Source organism: Acomys russatus, chromosome 6, assembly GCF_903995435.1.
Source record: "Acomys russatus chromosome 6, mAcoRus1.1, whole genome shotgun sequence".
NCBI classification, from domain to species: domain Eukaryota; kingdom Metazoa; phylum Chordata; class Mammalia; order Rodentia; family Muridae; genus Acomys; species Acomys russatus.
The window spans coordinates 18,226,424-18,241,157 of record NC_067142.1 but is presented as its reverse complement, the minus strand read 5'-3'; the positions used below and the strand labels follow the sequence as shown (position 1 = coordinate 18,241,157).

General features: G+C 46.9%; 1 protein-coding gene across 19 annotated transcripts in view; it reads right to left on the bottom strand.

The window, feature by feature from the left end:
* The window catches only part of Clasp1 (cytoplasmic linker associated protein 1), a 219,367-nt gene that overhangs the window by 93,640 nt on the left and 110,993 nt on the right, over positions 1 to 14,734 (bottom strand). For all 19 annotated transcript variants that reach the window (XM_051147231.1, XM_051147234.1, XM_051147236.1 and 16 more), the window contains exons 9-14: positions 9,473 to 9,625; positions 6,812 to 6,885; positions 4,982 to 5,074; positions 2,640 to 2,785; positions 1,558 to 1,693; positions 210 to 280 (exon numbers count right to left, since the gene is read on the bottom strand). In XM_051147231.1, the coding sequence (XP_051003188.1) occupies positions 210 to 280; positions 1,558 to 1,693; positions 2,640 to 2,785; positions 4,982 to 5,074; positions 6,812 to 6,885; positions 9,473 to 9,625 (673 nt within the window). The remainder of the gene's footprint in view (positions 1 to 209; positions 281 to 1,557; positions 1,694 to 2,639; positions 2,786 to 4,981; positions 5,075 to 6,811; positions 6,886 to 9,472; positions 9,626 to 14,734) is intronic.

Here is a 14,734-nt window from a genome sequence, read left to right as displayed (position 1 = left end):
GGACCGAACTCAGGTCATAAAGCTTGGGGGAAAGTACCCACCGAGCCACCTTGCTGGCCACAAAATATCACAGTGCTCTTGGACGAGGAAGCAGTTACTAATGATCTTATATAACAACAGCTGCAACTGTGCAATTCTATCCACGGAAGGCTTGGTGTCCTTGTCTTTAGACACCTGCAGGGTGAGGAGGAGGCTCTTCCAGTACTTACCTTCTAACTGCCACAGACTTAGAGGTACAGTTGCTTGTTATGACAGGGATTAGCCGAGGGATGTGAGTGTGCTGTGGAGAGACACAGAAAACGGGTGAGCACTTCTAACACCGACATAGAGCCGGGTGCAGAGGGAGCCTCTTCTTCACACACTGACCTTACTACATGTGTACGTTCAATCTAAAATGCCAGTGGTGAAGAAGGGAACAGCGCTCCCTGAGATGTCACACACAGGCCACTACACAACTGGCAGAGCCAGGAGAGATGCCAGGATGCAACATGAATCAGCCTAGATTCCCAGCAGTCTGAGGGAGGCTGACTTTATGATGCATGCACTCAGAGGGCCTCATCACGCTGAGCCACCCTCATACTGTTTCACTGGAAATATGCAATGGCTTTGGGTTTAATATTACAAGTAAGGGAAAGCAAAAACGGTAAGAATGTAAAATAATCCTAAGTAAGCTGTGGAGATTGAGTGCATTATGCAGACTTTCAAAATTCTTTAAAAATTTTTTTTTGTCTGCTGTGCGTGCGTACGTTTGTCAGAAGGTAACTTGTAGGAGTTGGTTGTCCCTCCACTATGTGGGTCCTGAGACTTGAACTCAGGTCCTCAGGCTTGGTGCTAAGTAGCTGGTCAGTTTTAGTCCATATCAGTTTCAAGATTTGCCTCAGGGGAAAAACTAGAGAGGGCAGTAGAGAGGAGAAAGTGGAGGGAAAGTCTTTTTCTGGTTTTGTTTTTCAAGAAAAGGATTTCTCTATGTAGCCTTGGCTGTCCTGGACTTGCTTTGTAGACCAGGCTGGCCTCAAACTCAGAGATCCACCTGCCTCTGCCTCCCGAGTGCTGGGATTAACATGTGCAGCACCACGCCCAGCTTGGAAAGGTCTTTTTAAGCCTTCATAAACTATTCTTTCTGAAACCGTGCGTGAGGATTATTCACACTGGGCTGCTGCTTACATTAGAGTAAATGCTAGAAAACTCAGGTGAGGAGACGGTTCCAGCTCCACGTTTGCGGCAATTAGCAAAGAGTTTCAGGTAAACAGCAATCAGAAGCACCAACAGCTACACTGGAGGACAGAGATGAGGGAAGAGGGAACTGAAGGAGATGGAGGGGCAACAAAATCCCGGATGCTCTGGGCAGCCATGTACTTGGAACCAACAGTGGCAGGTGAGTAGAGATGTGCCTCTCAGCGACAGTGTGCCAGCCCACAAGACAACACAGAGCCGCCAGTGCCGGGAAAAAGACACTGCTGTATGCACAGACAGACTACAGTGGCAGAGACCCACCCTCAGCAGGAGTGGGTCTCATCAGCCACCAGGCTTCTATGGGTGTCCCCATGACCTACTTACCCGGATGATTAGCCTCACGGCTACGACACCAGAAGTAGCCATGATTTTGGCACTGTTTGGGATTAAATTAAAGATAGTTGGCATGATGGCTTCAGCTCCATGATCAAACTTATTTCCCAGAACTGATGACAGATGCCTGCAACAAGAAAGGACCAGCTGTAGCCACATTCTCACACACAGGGACGCACAGAACCCCCAGCATCTCACAGCCCTCCTTCACAGTCCTCTAGGGATGAAAGACAAGGTTCAAAGACACCATAAAAATAAACTTAAAATGTACAAGGAGGGGACTTGGCAAAGCCATCAGCCAACACACTTTTCTTAATCATTTCCAAATAAGTGTAAAAGAGCAGAAGACAATCTGCCCAGACCAACGGCATACTGATAAACACTAGCATGAACACATCACATGCACCTTTTTATCTTATTTTTGTTTTACATATAAAACATGATGCTTTAATATCTGCCTACCCTAAAACTCCATGCAGATACAGTGCTTTATACAGCCAGCTGCTATGGCTAGTTTAATATCCTGGCTCAAATAAGCTCAACACTTCAGTTTAGCTACAGATAAAACAGCATGGTAGTACTTTTGCGCTCTCTCTCGCGTGCGTGCTCCCCCCCCTGCCTCCCCAATCAGTATTGAACTGGGGTTTTTGCAAGCTACAAAAGGCTCCATCACTAAGTACCCACAGCCCTGCATAGATGCCACTGCTACAGCGCTCTTCTAGAAATAAGCAAGCATCCTATTGCACATGCTGTACCCTGTAGGTGAAAACCAAAAAAAAATAAATAAATAAATAAAATAATAATAATAATAATAATCTCATGAATTCCATAAATTTCATTTTTTTAATTAATAGTACGAAAAGGGCCTCAGAGATTTTTCAGTGAGTCAAATGTAAAATCCAACACAGTTTATATAACTGGCAGCGGCTACTCTAACAGTATAGGCAGCCATATTAACAGGCTAGGGGGTCGGAGAGCAGAGGTGAGCACACAGGCACGGCTAGGCAGTTATCGCTAAAGCTCTGAAAGACTGTCTTACAGTGTGGGTGGATGTAGCGCATCGCAGTCCTTACCCCAAGGTGATACAAGCTTCCCGCACTACCTGAGACCGCAGGTCCTTAGCCGAGAGTTTAAAGGCTCCGTCCAGAAGACGCAAGTGTTGAAAGAAGCTATCGTACTCAGCAGCCCCAGCCAAGAGTAATGATCTAATCTTTTTTAGCTAACGGGACAGAGAAAAGCCAGAGGTATATAAAACAGTCTTAGTGCTGGAAATACACGACAAAAAAAGAGATAAACATAAAAACTGATAATAGGAACCATTTTTAAAAAGTATTTCTGTGTGTGTGTGTGTGTGTGTGTGTGTGTGTGTGTGTGTGTGTAGGTGCCAGCTGAGGCCATCAGCACAGAGTGTCAGATCCCCTGGAGCTGGAGTTACAGGTGGTTGTGTGCCACCTGACATGGGTGCTGGCAATCAAGGTAGCACCCTCCGTAAGAACAGCAAGTGCTCTTAACGCTGAAGTTTTATCTCCAGGAGCTAGAAACCATTTTGCAAAGACAATCTGGACAGCTAATTATTACCTAATACACATGAACAAATTAGATCACAACTAATACCTCATTTTAAAATGCAGCACTCATGATAAATATGATTTCCTCACAAACCATTTCAGGCATATGTGAGTGCCTGAATGAGTCTATGTGCACTATAGGACATGTGTGTGTGCCTACATGAGCCTATGTGTAATACAGTACACGCGTGCGGTGCCTACATATGTGTGTGCCTGCATGACTCTGTATGCTCTACAGGGCACGTGTGTGTGTGCCTGCAGGAGTCTATGTGCTCTACAGGACATGTGTGTGAGATTACATGAGTCTATGTGCACTACAAGACATGTGTGTGAGCTTGCATGAGTCTATGTGCATCACAGGACATGTGTGTGAGCTTACACGACTCCATGTGCACCACAGGACATGTGTGCATGTGCCTGCAGGAGTCTATGTGCACTAAAGCACATGTGCACATGAGCCCATGGAGGCCAGAAGAGGGCATTGGCTCCCAGACCTGGAGTCTAAGCAATTGTGCTCTTAACTGCTGAGCCATCTCTCTAGCCCATAAGTTGCTGGAGTTTTTTTGGGTTTGTCTGTTTACTTTTTGAGACAGTGTCTCTCTGCGTAGCCCTGGGTGTCCTAGAATTCTCTATGTAGACCAGGCTGGCTTCAGAGTTCTGCCGGCCTGCCTCTGCTTCTCAAGTGCAAAAATAAAAGGCATGTGCCACAACGCCCAGCAAGCTGCTGTGCTTTAACAAATACAAGTAGGGCTAGGTGTGGTGTCACAGTCCCAGTGAGTCCCACATTCCACAAGCTGAAGCAGGAGACCCCAAGTCAAGGGCAGCATGGGTTACAGAGTATTGTGCTGTTTAATTTTTGTCAACTTGACATAAACTTGAGTTATCCAAGAAAGGGAACCTCAATTGAATTGCTTTTCCCAAATTGGCCTGTGGGTGACTTGATTTGGTTTTTCAAGACAGAGTTTCTCTGTGTAACCTTGACTGTCCTGGAATTCATTCTGTAGACCAGGCTTGCCACAAACTCATAGATCCGCCTGCTTCTAACTCCCTGAGTGCTAGGATTAAAGAGATTTGTCATCGCTGGAAGAAGTGGCACACACCTGTAATCCCAACACTCAAGGAGGAAGTGGCAGGTGGATCTCTGAGTTTGAGGCCAGCCTGGTCTTCAGAGCGAGCTCAGGACAGCCAAGAGTATGCACAGAAACCCTGTCTTGAACAAAACAAACAAACAAAAAAAGTGTTCATCATCACTGCCCAGCTTGGAGCATTTTTTTATTTTTTATGGTTTGGTTTTTCAAGACAGAGTTTCTTTCTTTTAGACCCAGCTGTCCTGAAACTCACTCTGTAGACCAGGCTGGCCTTGAACTCACAGATCCACCTGCTTCTACCTCCCAAGTGCTGGGACTAAAAGGATGCGCCACCATCACACCTGGCTTCGAGCATTTTCTTAATTGATGTGGGAGGGCCTGACCCAGTCCACTTTGGGTGGTGCCAACCCTGGACAGGAGGTCCCGGGTTGTAAACAGGTTATTTAATAAAAAGGGGGGGAGCGAGGGGAAGCAAGCCAGTAAGCAGCATTCTTCACAGTGTGTGGCTCAGGTCATAGTCCTGCCCTAGCTTCCGTCAGTGATGGATTACATATAACCTGTAAGTTACTTTTGCTCATGATGCTGATCATAGCAACAGAAAACAAACACTAAAGCTCACTGCAAACAATAAAAGAAAGTGCAGGAATTTACTCAGAAGGTAACATGTGCACGTGATAAGTTATGTGTAAGCATCAGGGTGTATGTAAATGTGTAAATGTGTAAATGAGTGCAATGGAGCCACAGGAAAGCAGCACTCACAGCATTTACTCTCTGCTCCCAGTCATGCTTGTCATCTGACAGGATTTCTCTAATTTTGTTTATGGATTCCTCGAGGTCCCGGCTGGAATAAATCTGGAAGCAAAAATATTTTATACTCAACAGAAGGCAGTGTACAGAATTAAGATTAAAAAAAAACAAAAAAACAAAAAAACAAAAACAATAACAAAAACCAAAACTTGACGTCAAGGAAGTATAATAACAGAAACTTTCACGTCACATGAGGAATTCTCCAGGCATGCTCATCTTAGAGCGCCCGATACCCACGATTAACAGGAAGGCCAGTGATGCATCAGTCATTTTAAAAACCCTTAGGGTTACTGAATGCGTATGGTGGGACAAGAGGCGGGGCAAGTGTGCCGTAGTGCAGGGCACCTTCTGGCAATCACTCCTCAACCACCACCATGAGACAGAGTCGCATGCAGGTCAGCAGGTGCCCTCGTTGGCTCTACCATGTTGAGCCAGCTTGGAATCATCTGAGAGGGAAGCCTCAACAGAGGGGTTGCCCGGGACGGATAGGCCCATGGGAATGTGGGTGTGGGATCGTCTTGATCCTGGAAGAAGGCCCCAGCCCAGCGCCCCTGGACTGTAGTGAGCAAAGCAGCTAAGCACGGGCCCGACAGTGAGCCAGCACACAGCACGCTCCACCTTTGCTGCTGTACTCCACTAGCTGTGCGTTTCTAGGAACAAATTCTTAAACACGCACCTTTATCTTCTGCTCTAGGCAACCACCACTGTCTCTTTTCTGTGACCCAACAGGGTTACTCGAGGATCACATCTTTCCTGCTCTTCCAGAGACATCAAATGAGGCTAGGGCTTCTGTTCTTCTTTTTTTTTTAAATAAAGATTTATTTGTTTATTATGTATACAGTGTTCTGCCTGCATGTACACCCGCAGGTTAGAAGATGGCACCAGATCTCATTATAGATGATTGTGAGCCACCATGTAGTTGCCTAGAATTGAACTCAGGACCTTTGGAAGAGCATCCAGTGCTCTTAATCTCTGAGCCATCTCTCCAGCCTGCTTCTGTTCTTGGTGGAGTTTACAGGGCTCGCACATTTTCCAGTCTGCGCCTTAGATCTCCTACAGTCTTAACAGTTTCAATTTCCATATCGAAAGCTAAAGGACTCTGCGTGCAGTGGTGTTGTAGTTTGGACAGGAGTCCCCAAAAGTTCACTGTGAGAAGAGGCTAGGAGCCGCGACTAACAGGCTGTGGGCTCTTTAAGGCCTTGGGCCACTGGGGAGCCAATTCTAGGAGGGTTGTCATGAAACCCTGGCCTGACTCCACCCTGTCTGTCCTCTCGCTGCTGGTCTGACAGGAGCTGCCTGCTGTCCTAGGGCCATTGACGCTGCACCATGAGGTAATATGGGCAAGGCGTGGTTCCCCAGCCTGCTCCGCACACCCTGTACTTTGGGCCTCCATATTGTAAGCTAAATGAATCATTTCATTTTATAGACTTAGTTGCCACAGGCATTTCACTGCTGTAACATAAAGCTGACGGATGCAGGTATATTTGAAAAGTGGAATCTGAAGACTCTTTCTACCTTGATATTTTAAAAAGAAAAACTTTAAAATTTATTTTTACTCCCGTGTGCCCATGTATGTGCTGTGTTTGTCACATCTGTAGGTCTTCTGTAGATGCCAGAAGGAGGTATGGTGTCCCCTGGAGCTAGGGTTACAAGTAGTGAGCACCCCAATATGAGAGCTGGGAACCGAACCCAGTCCTCTGGAAGAGCAGTAAGAACTCTGAACCACTAAGCCATTTCTGAGGCACTACCCTAATTTTAGTAGCAGCACAGACCCGCACTCACCTGCACCACAGGCACATCATCAAAGGCTTTAATAAAGTCCTCTTCATCCACAGCACCAGCACCTTCTTTTGCAGCTGGTTTAAAAAAAAAAAAAATAGTGTTTAAAACAAAGATAAAGCAAACTAAGCACTGCACAAAACATCTACTACAGAATTGTGAATATGCACAAGTGAAATTATATTTTGGAACACTTAAAACTTTAAAAAAAAAAAGATGCTTTGAAATTTATGAATGCATTTGAGTCTGGCATAGTTGCATGCACATGTGTCGGTGCACAGAGGCCAGAGGGCACTGGAACTTTGGGGCTGGTTACAAGCAGTCCCAGACCCCGACTCGGGCCCTCGGCAAGAGCAACTGACACTCTTACTGCTGGGCCTTCTCTCCAGTCCCTCAGGTTGTTATTTGGGCACCAGTTCAAGTTTGTCCCACAAAGCTGGGTTAAGATGTCTTGTACACTTAAAATGAAGGCAGGGCTGAGGGCAAAACTGGCGCAGTGGGGACTTCCGAAAGGGCTGGTGAAGGATGGACAGCAAGATGGATCTGGATCACGCTCGGACTGTCTGACCATGCTGTGCTGCCACAGGGGGAATTATATCTGCTTACTAATATGAAACCCATCCACGGCAACTTCATCTTATTTTGTTCCTTAATAACAGTTTTTGCACTGGTGTCTGCGGCCATCCTTGAAGCCCCAGCAGTAACTTATATAGATTAGCAGGTCTGCTTTCTTTCTTTGTCTTTTCTTTTCTTTTTGGTCTTTTTCAAGGCAGGATTTCTCTGTGTAGCCTTGGCTGTCCAGGACTTGCTTTGAAGACCAGGCTGGCCTCTGCCTCCCCAGTGCTGAGGTTAAAGGCATGCGCCACTGCACCCAGCAGGTCTGCTTTGTTATGAGACATGTCATTTGCTGTTAGGGTCCTGCTAGACCTCCAAAACATAGGCTTTAAAGAGAGCCCAGGTAGCGGTACATGTGTTCACATGACAGCAGCGAAGCCACGTGGATGTCAGTCACAGGCATGATGTACAACACCTGTTTTTGCTTTAGCATATGCTTAGAGTGCTGTGAGAAGAGGGGAATGGCCTCTGAGCCCCCAGGACCAGCAAAGCATCTATAGCCATCAGGATTATGTTAAAGAAAGGAAGAAAGGATGAGGGCAGAGCTAAGGGCAAAGCTAACCCAGGGTGAGAGATAGGCAGGAAAGAGTAATCAGATCACACAGGGCCTGTTTTATCCTCTTTGTTTATGGAATTGGGATTACTCAAGGGAAGATCGAGAATAAACAAATACATTAAAAGGAGATCAGTGGCCAGTGAGACGACTCAGCAGGTAGCGGGACTTGGCACGAAGCTGACAGTCCAAATTTGCTCCCTGAGATCCATATCATGAAAGCAAAGAACTGACTCCCCAAGTTGTCCTCTGACTTCCACAAGCATGCTAGGGTGTACACACACACACACACACACACAGTCTTGATACACGCTACAAGGGAGGTGAATGAAACACTGAAAATAGCTAAAGAGGCGGCTCAGAGGTTGAGAGCACTTGCTGCTCTTGCAGAGAACCAGAGTGGCTTACAATCATCTGTAACTGCAGCTGCAGGAACCAGATATGCACATAGTGACACAAATACATGTAGGCAAACATTCAGACACATAAAATAAAAGTAAATAAACTCTAGAATAGTACATTTTGTGTTAAATAAACATAAACTTGACAACAAAAAACTAACAGCACCCAAAAAGATTAGGAAGAATGACAAACACGAGCAAAGCCACACTGATCTTCCTGTGGCCAACACTACTCTCAGGGGAGCTGACAGGGCTGGAGAGCCACTTGTCATTCCAGGACAAACCACCAGGGAGCAGCACTCCCAAGCCCGTCCTTTACCCAGAAGAGACCACCAGGGGGCAGCACTCCAGCGCTTTCCTCCCTGGGGCTTTTATGGAGCCTACTCAACTCTGGCTTTCAGGGCTGTGGGATTCTGTGACTCCCCTCTCCACGCCACCCCCAATGCCATCTGTGAGCATGGTTTTAAAGCAGGTGGCTACAGGATGTTCTAGAGGTAGAGTAAGAAACAGATGTGCAAATTTAAAATGTGGCATCAATATGAGAGGTGTAAATAACAAGAAGTTAAACTGTGTAAGACACGGAGTTACTGGGGAGGAGGGCTCCAAGGGCTGCCCTGTCATCACCAGGTGTGGGCAGTTAGCGCCTTTACCTGCGGAGCCAGCTCACTGGCCCTCCTCCTGTCTACCCAGTACCCACACTGATACTCACAAGGAGAAATGCTACGTGTGTGAACAAATGAGATTGTCAAGACTTTCAGTCTGGCTTCTGGTCCTAACAAACAGATTTGGTAAAAAGCCCGGATGGTGGTCAAGGCATGGCTGGACCCAGATGACCAAATGAGGTTTGGGGGTGCGCTCTAGAGCTTCATCTTGTGGGGTGCTTTCCTCTGTGCTGTCTTTCTTCACTCTGACTGGCTGGCCTCATTAGAACGCAGTGAATCCACCCACATCTTAAGCTAGGATTGCGAGCTCATCAGAATCAACAGAGTAGTATCAGGCCACTCAAAGACCGCAAGCAAGGGTGTGCAGCACAGGGACACGAAGGCGAGCACTGTGACAGAGGGCTCAGGGACACCACACAGGGTATGCTCTTACCTGAAGACTTAGATCCGAGACTGGACGACACAAGCCTACGGGTGGTCCCCGTGCTGACGTGCCTCCGGGAACTTGACGGCGCCTTGGACGAGGAGGAGCTGGCAGAAGAAGGCCTGTTTCCATCCACAGAATCCTCATCATCAAAATTTTTATCTGAAGAGGAAGCACAGAAGCCACGGTTTAAAAACTGTATGTTTTCGCCTGTACATCAAACAATCAAGCTGGTTTGCAGGATCCTGTGGAATGCACGTCCTAGCAAAGCCTAGAAGGCAGATACGAAGACCATGCTTACCCTGAGAGCTAGAATGCTTTCCCACTGCACTGTGGAAAACAGCTGGCCCTTTCTCTAAGCATTGCTTTCTAGTTTGAATTGTGTGTGTGTGTGTGTGTGTGTGTGTGTGTGTGAGATAGTGAGAGAATGAGTATGTGCACACACACGGTGCACATGAAGACAACATAAATAAGTAAATAAACAAACACAAAAGGACATAGGACTGCAACGACACCTCCCAACAACTAGTTTTTTGTTGAAATTTTAATTTTAAGTAAGAAATCCCAACAAGCAACTTTACTGGGTCAAAGGGCGTGAAGATGTCTGCTAATATGCTAAGTTTATCCTCAGATCTGGTTCATTATTATCCTCTCCGTGTTTTCGCCTCCACAGAGACGAAGGGCTGTTTAAGTGAAAACAGGGGCTAGAGCGCTGCCTTCTCCCGAGGACATGTGTTGGCTTCCCAGCACCCACACGGTGGCTCCAGAACCCGGGCATCCACCGTCCTCTCTCTCGTCTCTGAGCACCAGGCACACATGTGGCATACACACAAATGAACACAGACACTCACAAACTTTAAAGAAAGGAGCTAATCTAAAAGTAAAGAGCACAATGTTTACAGATTCTCCTGTGTTCTGCGCAAGTAACTTGTGGGCTACAGAAACCATAACTATCTGTTGCTGTACTAGACTGTCACACGCATGCACGCGCACACACACACACCCCCACCACCACCACCATCACCCCTCCACCCCCTCACCAACCCCCAAAAAGCCCCCAACCACCAAAAGTTTGGGGAAGACAAGATAGTTTAGGTGTAAAAGAAAAAACAGAAGCCATAGTATTTCTGTCCTCAAAGCGGGTATATTTTAAAGGCTCACTATCACTGGGAAGGCATATATATCTGTAGCAGCCATTGTCTGAGGAAATGCCTCCAGGGAAGGGGAGGAGAAGGAGCAGCCTGCACCTCTAGGGCTCTAACTAGCCCCCCCCCAACCCCACTTGCTATTTCATCCACCTCTGGAGACAAACCTAACAGTAACCTACCCAATTCCCTCAGCAGAGCAGACAGTTAATTAATTACAGGGCGACAAGAAGGGGCTGCAGGGAGGGGTGGCAGTGAAGGACTGCACTGAACACAGTGACACAGTGAGGACACAGAGAAACTGCTATGCTGGAAGTGCTTGGAATGCAGTGACAGCATGGTGTGTGTGTATGCGTGGGGGGGGGGGTAAGAGAGAGAGAGAGAGAGAGAGAGAGAGAGAGAGAGAGAGAGAGAGGTGTAAAAGCACAGCAGCAGGCACTCAGAACAAAGGAGCCTAAACTTAAAAGTCAGTATTTTTTAACTGATCCATCAGCTCACTAACTGGTCCTTCCTGTCTCAACTGGAAATTCATCAGAACACAGGAACATTGCGTCCTTATTTTTCAGGCCCATAACGGGGACATGATGTTTTACATCAGAGAACTTTACCGAAAAGATGTTGGGGAATAAAAGTAGCAGTTCCTGCTTGGAAAACTGAACTAATGCAGGTTAAAGAAGTTTAGCCTGAGTTTCTCAGACTTCTCAAAACTTAAAAATCAAATTAAAGGAGGCTGGAGCTGGGGAGAAGATTCCATCAGTAAAATGCTTGGAAATGAGGTCCATGGACAGAGCCCAATAAGTAAAAGAATCCATGTGGCCAGACTTGGTGGCACATGCCTTTAATCCCATCGCTCTGGGAGGCAGAGGCAGGTGGCAGGCAGAGGCCAGCCTGGTCTACAAAGTGAGTCCAGGACAGCCAGGGATACACAGAAAAATCCTGTCTCAGGGGGGAAAAAATCCATGAGTGGCGCTGTGAGATTTAACCCCAGCGCTAGGGAGGCAGAGACAGCCAGCCTAATCAGACAGGCCTAGGCCAGTGACAGACCCTGTCTTAAAAGTATGAAGGTGCGCTGGCAAGGCAAGCGGCTCAGCAGGTAAAGACGCGTGCGCTGCCAAGGCTGACAACCTGAGTCACTCGCTGGAACACATATGGAAGTGATCACCACAAGCTGTCCTCTAACCTCCATGTGTTCCACAGCATTTGCGTGTGCGTGGGTGCGCGCGCGCGCACCCACACACACACACACACTACCAAAAAAATTTAAAACACCTAAAAACGTAGGCAGCACCTAAGAAATTGATCTCTGGCCTCCATAAATGTATGCATACATCTGTACCCACAACTCATACACACAAATGAAAAGGAGCCCAGGCCAAATTAAATTCTGTTCATTTCTCTCTCTCCTCTCTCCTTTCTCTCCCCCCCCCCCTTTCTCCTTCTCTCTCCTGCCTACCAGAACTTGGTGGGTGGTAAGACCTTATCGCTGAAGACATGATACACATAAGTCACAGGGTATGGAGACATCAAGCTGGTGCTGAACAGAGCGCTTCCTCCCTGTTGGCTACTATTAGAAAGAGCGGCACAGGCTGCTGGGAGGTTGGTAGAGGAGGCATCAGAGTCTTCCTGAACTGTTAGCCCACCAAACTGCAATAACAACCAGCATAGCAAGATATGCTCATGAGTGTAATAGTGGCATAAATGTTATGGGGCAACTAAGTGATTTCTGATTGGATATCAGGCCTGCCCCACAGGAGGAAATGCATGCTTAGAACTACAAATCTGGCCAAGAACCAATGGCTGAGGAGCTAGCTCACAACCCTCAGGGGTGAACCCTACAACTATTATTTTGTTAATATATAGTATCAAACCGCTGTCTAAATTCGTATCTATTGATAGGTTAGTACAGCTCTCAGGCCTCATCAAAGAAGTTTCTCTGTGCAGTGGGTGGTGAATACAGAGCTGGGCAGCTGATCAAAGTACAGAGAGTAAGTGACTGGTAAGTGCCCAGCCACAAACGGGAGATGTATATCATACCCCTTCCCAGGGCTGAGGGACCATCATGAAAAGGGACAAGAAGATTCTAGATGCCAGAGACTGGGGTAGACCAGAGCAAACCAGTATCTACTGGATGTAACAGGACTACTGCACAAGACCTGCATGAGACCAAGCTAGTCAATACTGCAGCGTGGCGTTCATTCCAGCACGAGTTCTCATCCCTAACTGAAGAGCTATGGACAGCAGATGGCTTCTTGGGCAGGGAGAATCAGTTTCCTGAAAATTAGTCCCTAGTTTGTTGACTATACTCCAGTGATATTTTCCATCACCCAGGGATATATGGGCAGCACAAATTGGAGTTGATGGGTTATTAAATTTAAAAAAAAAAAAAAAAAGACACAAAGTTGTGAAGGTAGAGACATGGTGGTGCATTAGGGAGGCTTTAAAGAACATAAATATGATCAAAGCATATTACATTACTTTTTAAATAAATTTAAAATTTTTTTCTTAAGAAGGAAAAGGGAAGGGAAGGGAAGGGGAAGAGAGGGAGGGAAACAGGGAAGGAGGGGGAGGGAGAGAGGTATACTGGACCATCAGCAGTGTGCCTAGTCTCAGAACACTGGAAAGTCCTTGTGTGTAGAAAGCATCATCATTCCTTACAAGGTAAACAGTCCATTGAAATAGCTGAGCCTGTGGCAGAGTGGCTCCACAGCTGCCCTGGACACAGAGGCATACAGTCCTGGGTTCTTGACACATCTCAGTATTGCTCAACTAAATTACAGTACATACTGATCTCTGTTAGCATCTGTTTTGTTTTGGTTTTTGTTTTCAAGACAGGGTCTCACTATGTAGCTCTGGCTGTTCTAGATCTCACTATGTAGACCAGCATGGCCTCGAACTCACAGAGAGATCTGCCTGACTCCCACCTTGCTGGGATTAAAGGCTTCCTCCACTATGCCTGGCTTCTGTTAGCTTCTTCAGGGTTTTGGCTGAGCAGACGTCAGCCAGTACAGGACTACTTCTCGAACTGTAGCCACAGCAAACGTGGAAAAGAGTGTTTCTAATGGTTTAAGCTTTGCTGTCACACTAGGTTAAGGTTGTTTACATAATGCATGCTACCCATAGAAAATCACCCTACAGAAACAGACATTCTCCTGGGCCCAAAGAAAGACTCCATTCTATCTTCAGGCACCAGTGGGAACACCACTTTCCCACAGCTACTCCTGTCTGACAGTCCGGGAGGAAGAGCGAGCTCCTGGAGCCTCCTAGCCACCTTCAAAGTCACCTGAGTCCCCTCTCTCCCTCACAGCACTAGGATAAGCTATTACAAAAGGCTCGTGAAGTTTCCACAGAGGGCTGTGGAATTCTCGCCTGACGCTCTTACCAGCCCATGTTTGGTAAGACCATTCAAGAGGCAGCTGAGGTCAAACTGATAGGTGTGCCTGACTGTGGGAGACAGCAACAAACCAGTGTGCCTCTGTGAACACCTGGGAGAAGCTGAGTTTGAAACAAACAGAAAGCATCCTGGCAGGAAGAGGCCAGAGAAGACAGTCATCGTGAATTTAAAACCAAACCAGTAGACGAAAAGAGAGCAGCAGAGCGCAGCTACCTGTAAACGGACGCTTAGCCAGGAGGAACAGGGGCACCAAGCCCCACACAAACTTCAGCAGCAGAAATGACAAAAGGTAAGCAAGATGTCTTAGCAGGAAAAGGTGCTTGCTGAGCAAGACCTGTGTTTGATCTCAGGAACCCATACAAAGGTGGAAGGGAAGAACCAGCTTCACAAAGTTGTCCTCTGACTGACAGACAGACAGACAGACAGACAGACAGACAGACACACACACACACACACACAGTCAATAAAATAAAAGACCAGTCAGAGAGACCATTCTATGCCACTGTGACTAGCGATGTAAACAGAGGTCAACTAAAGACAGACCTGGCTGTGGCTGAGGAGGCTGGAATTGCGATCTCTAGGTTTCTTTGGAAAGCTTTGACAATCACACAGAAACATAACAAAGATGGGCACGCTGGTGCACACCTATAATCCCAGCACTCAGGAGGCAGAGGCAGGCTGATCTCTTTGAGTTCGAGGCCAGCCTGGTCTACAAAGTGAGTCCAGGATGGCCGA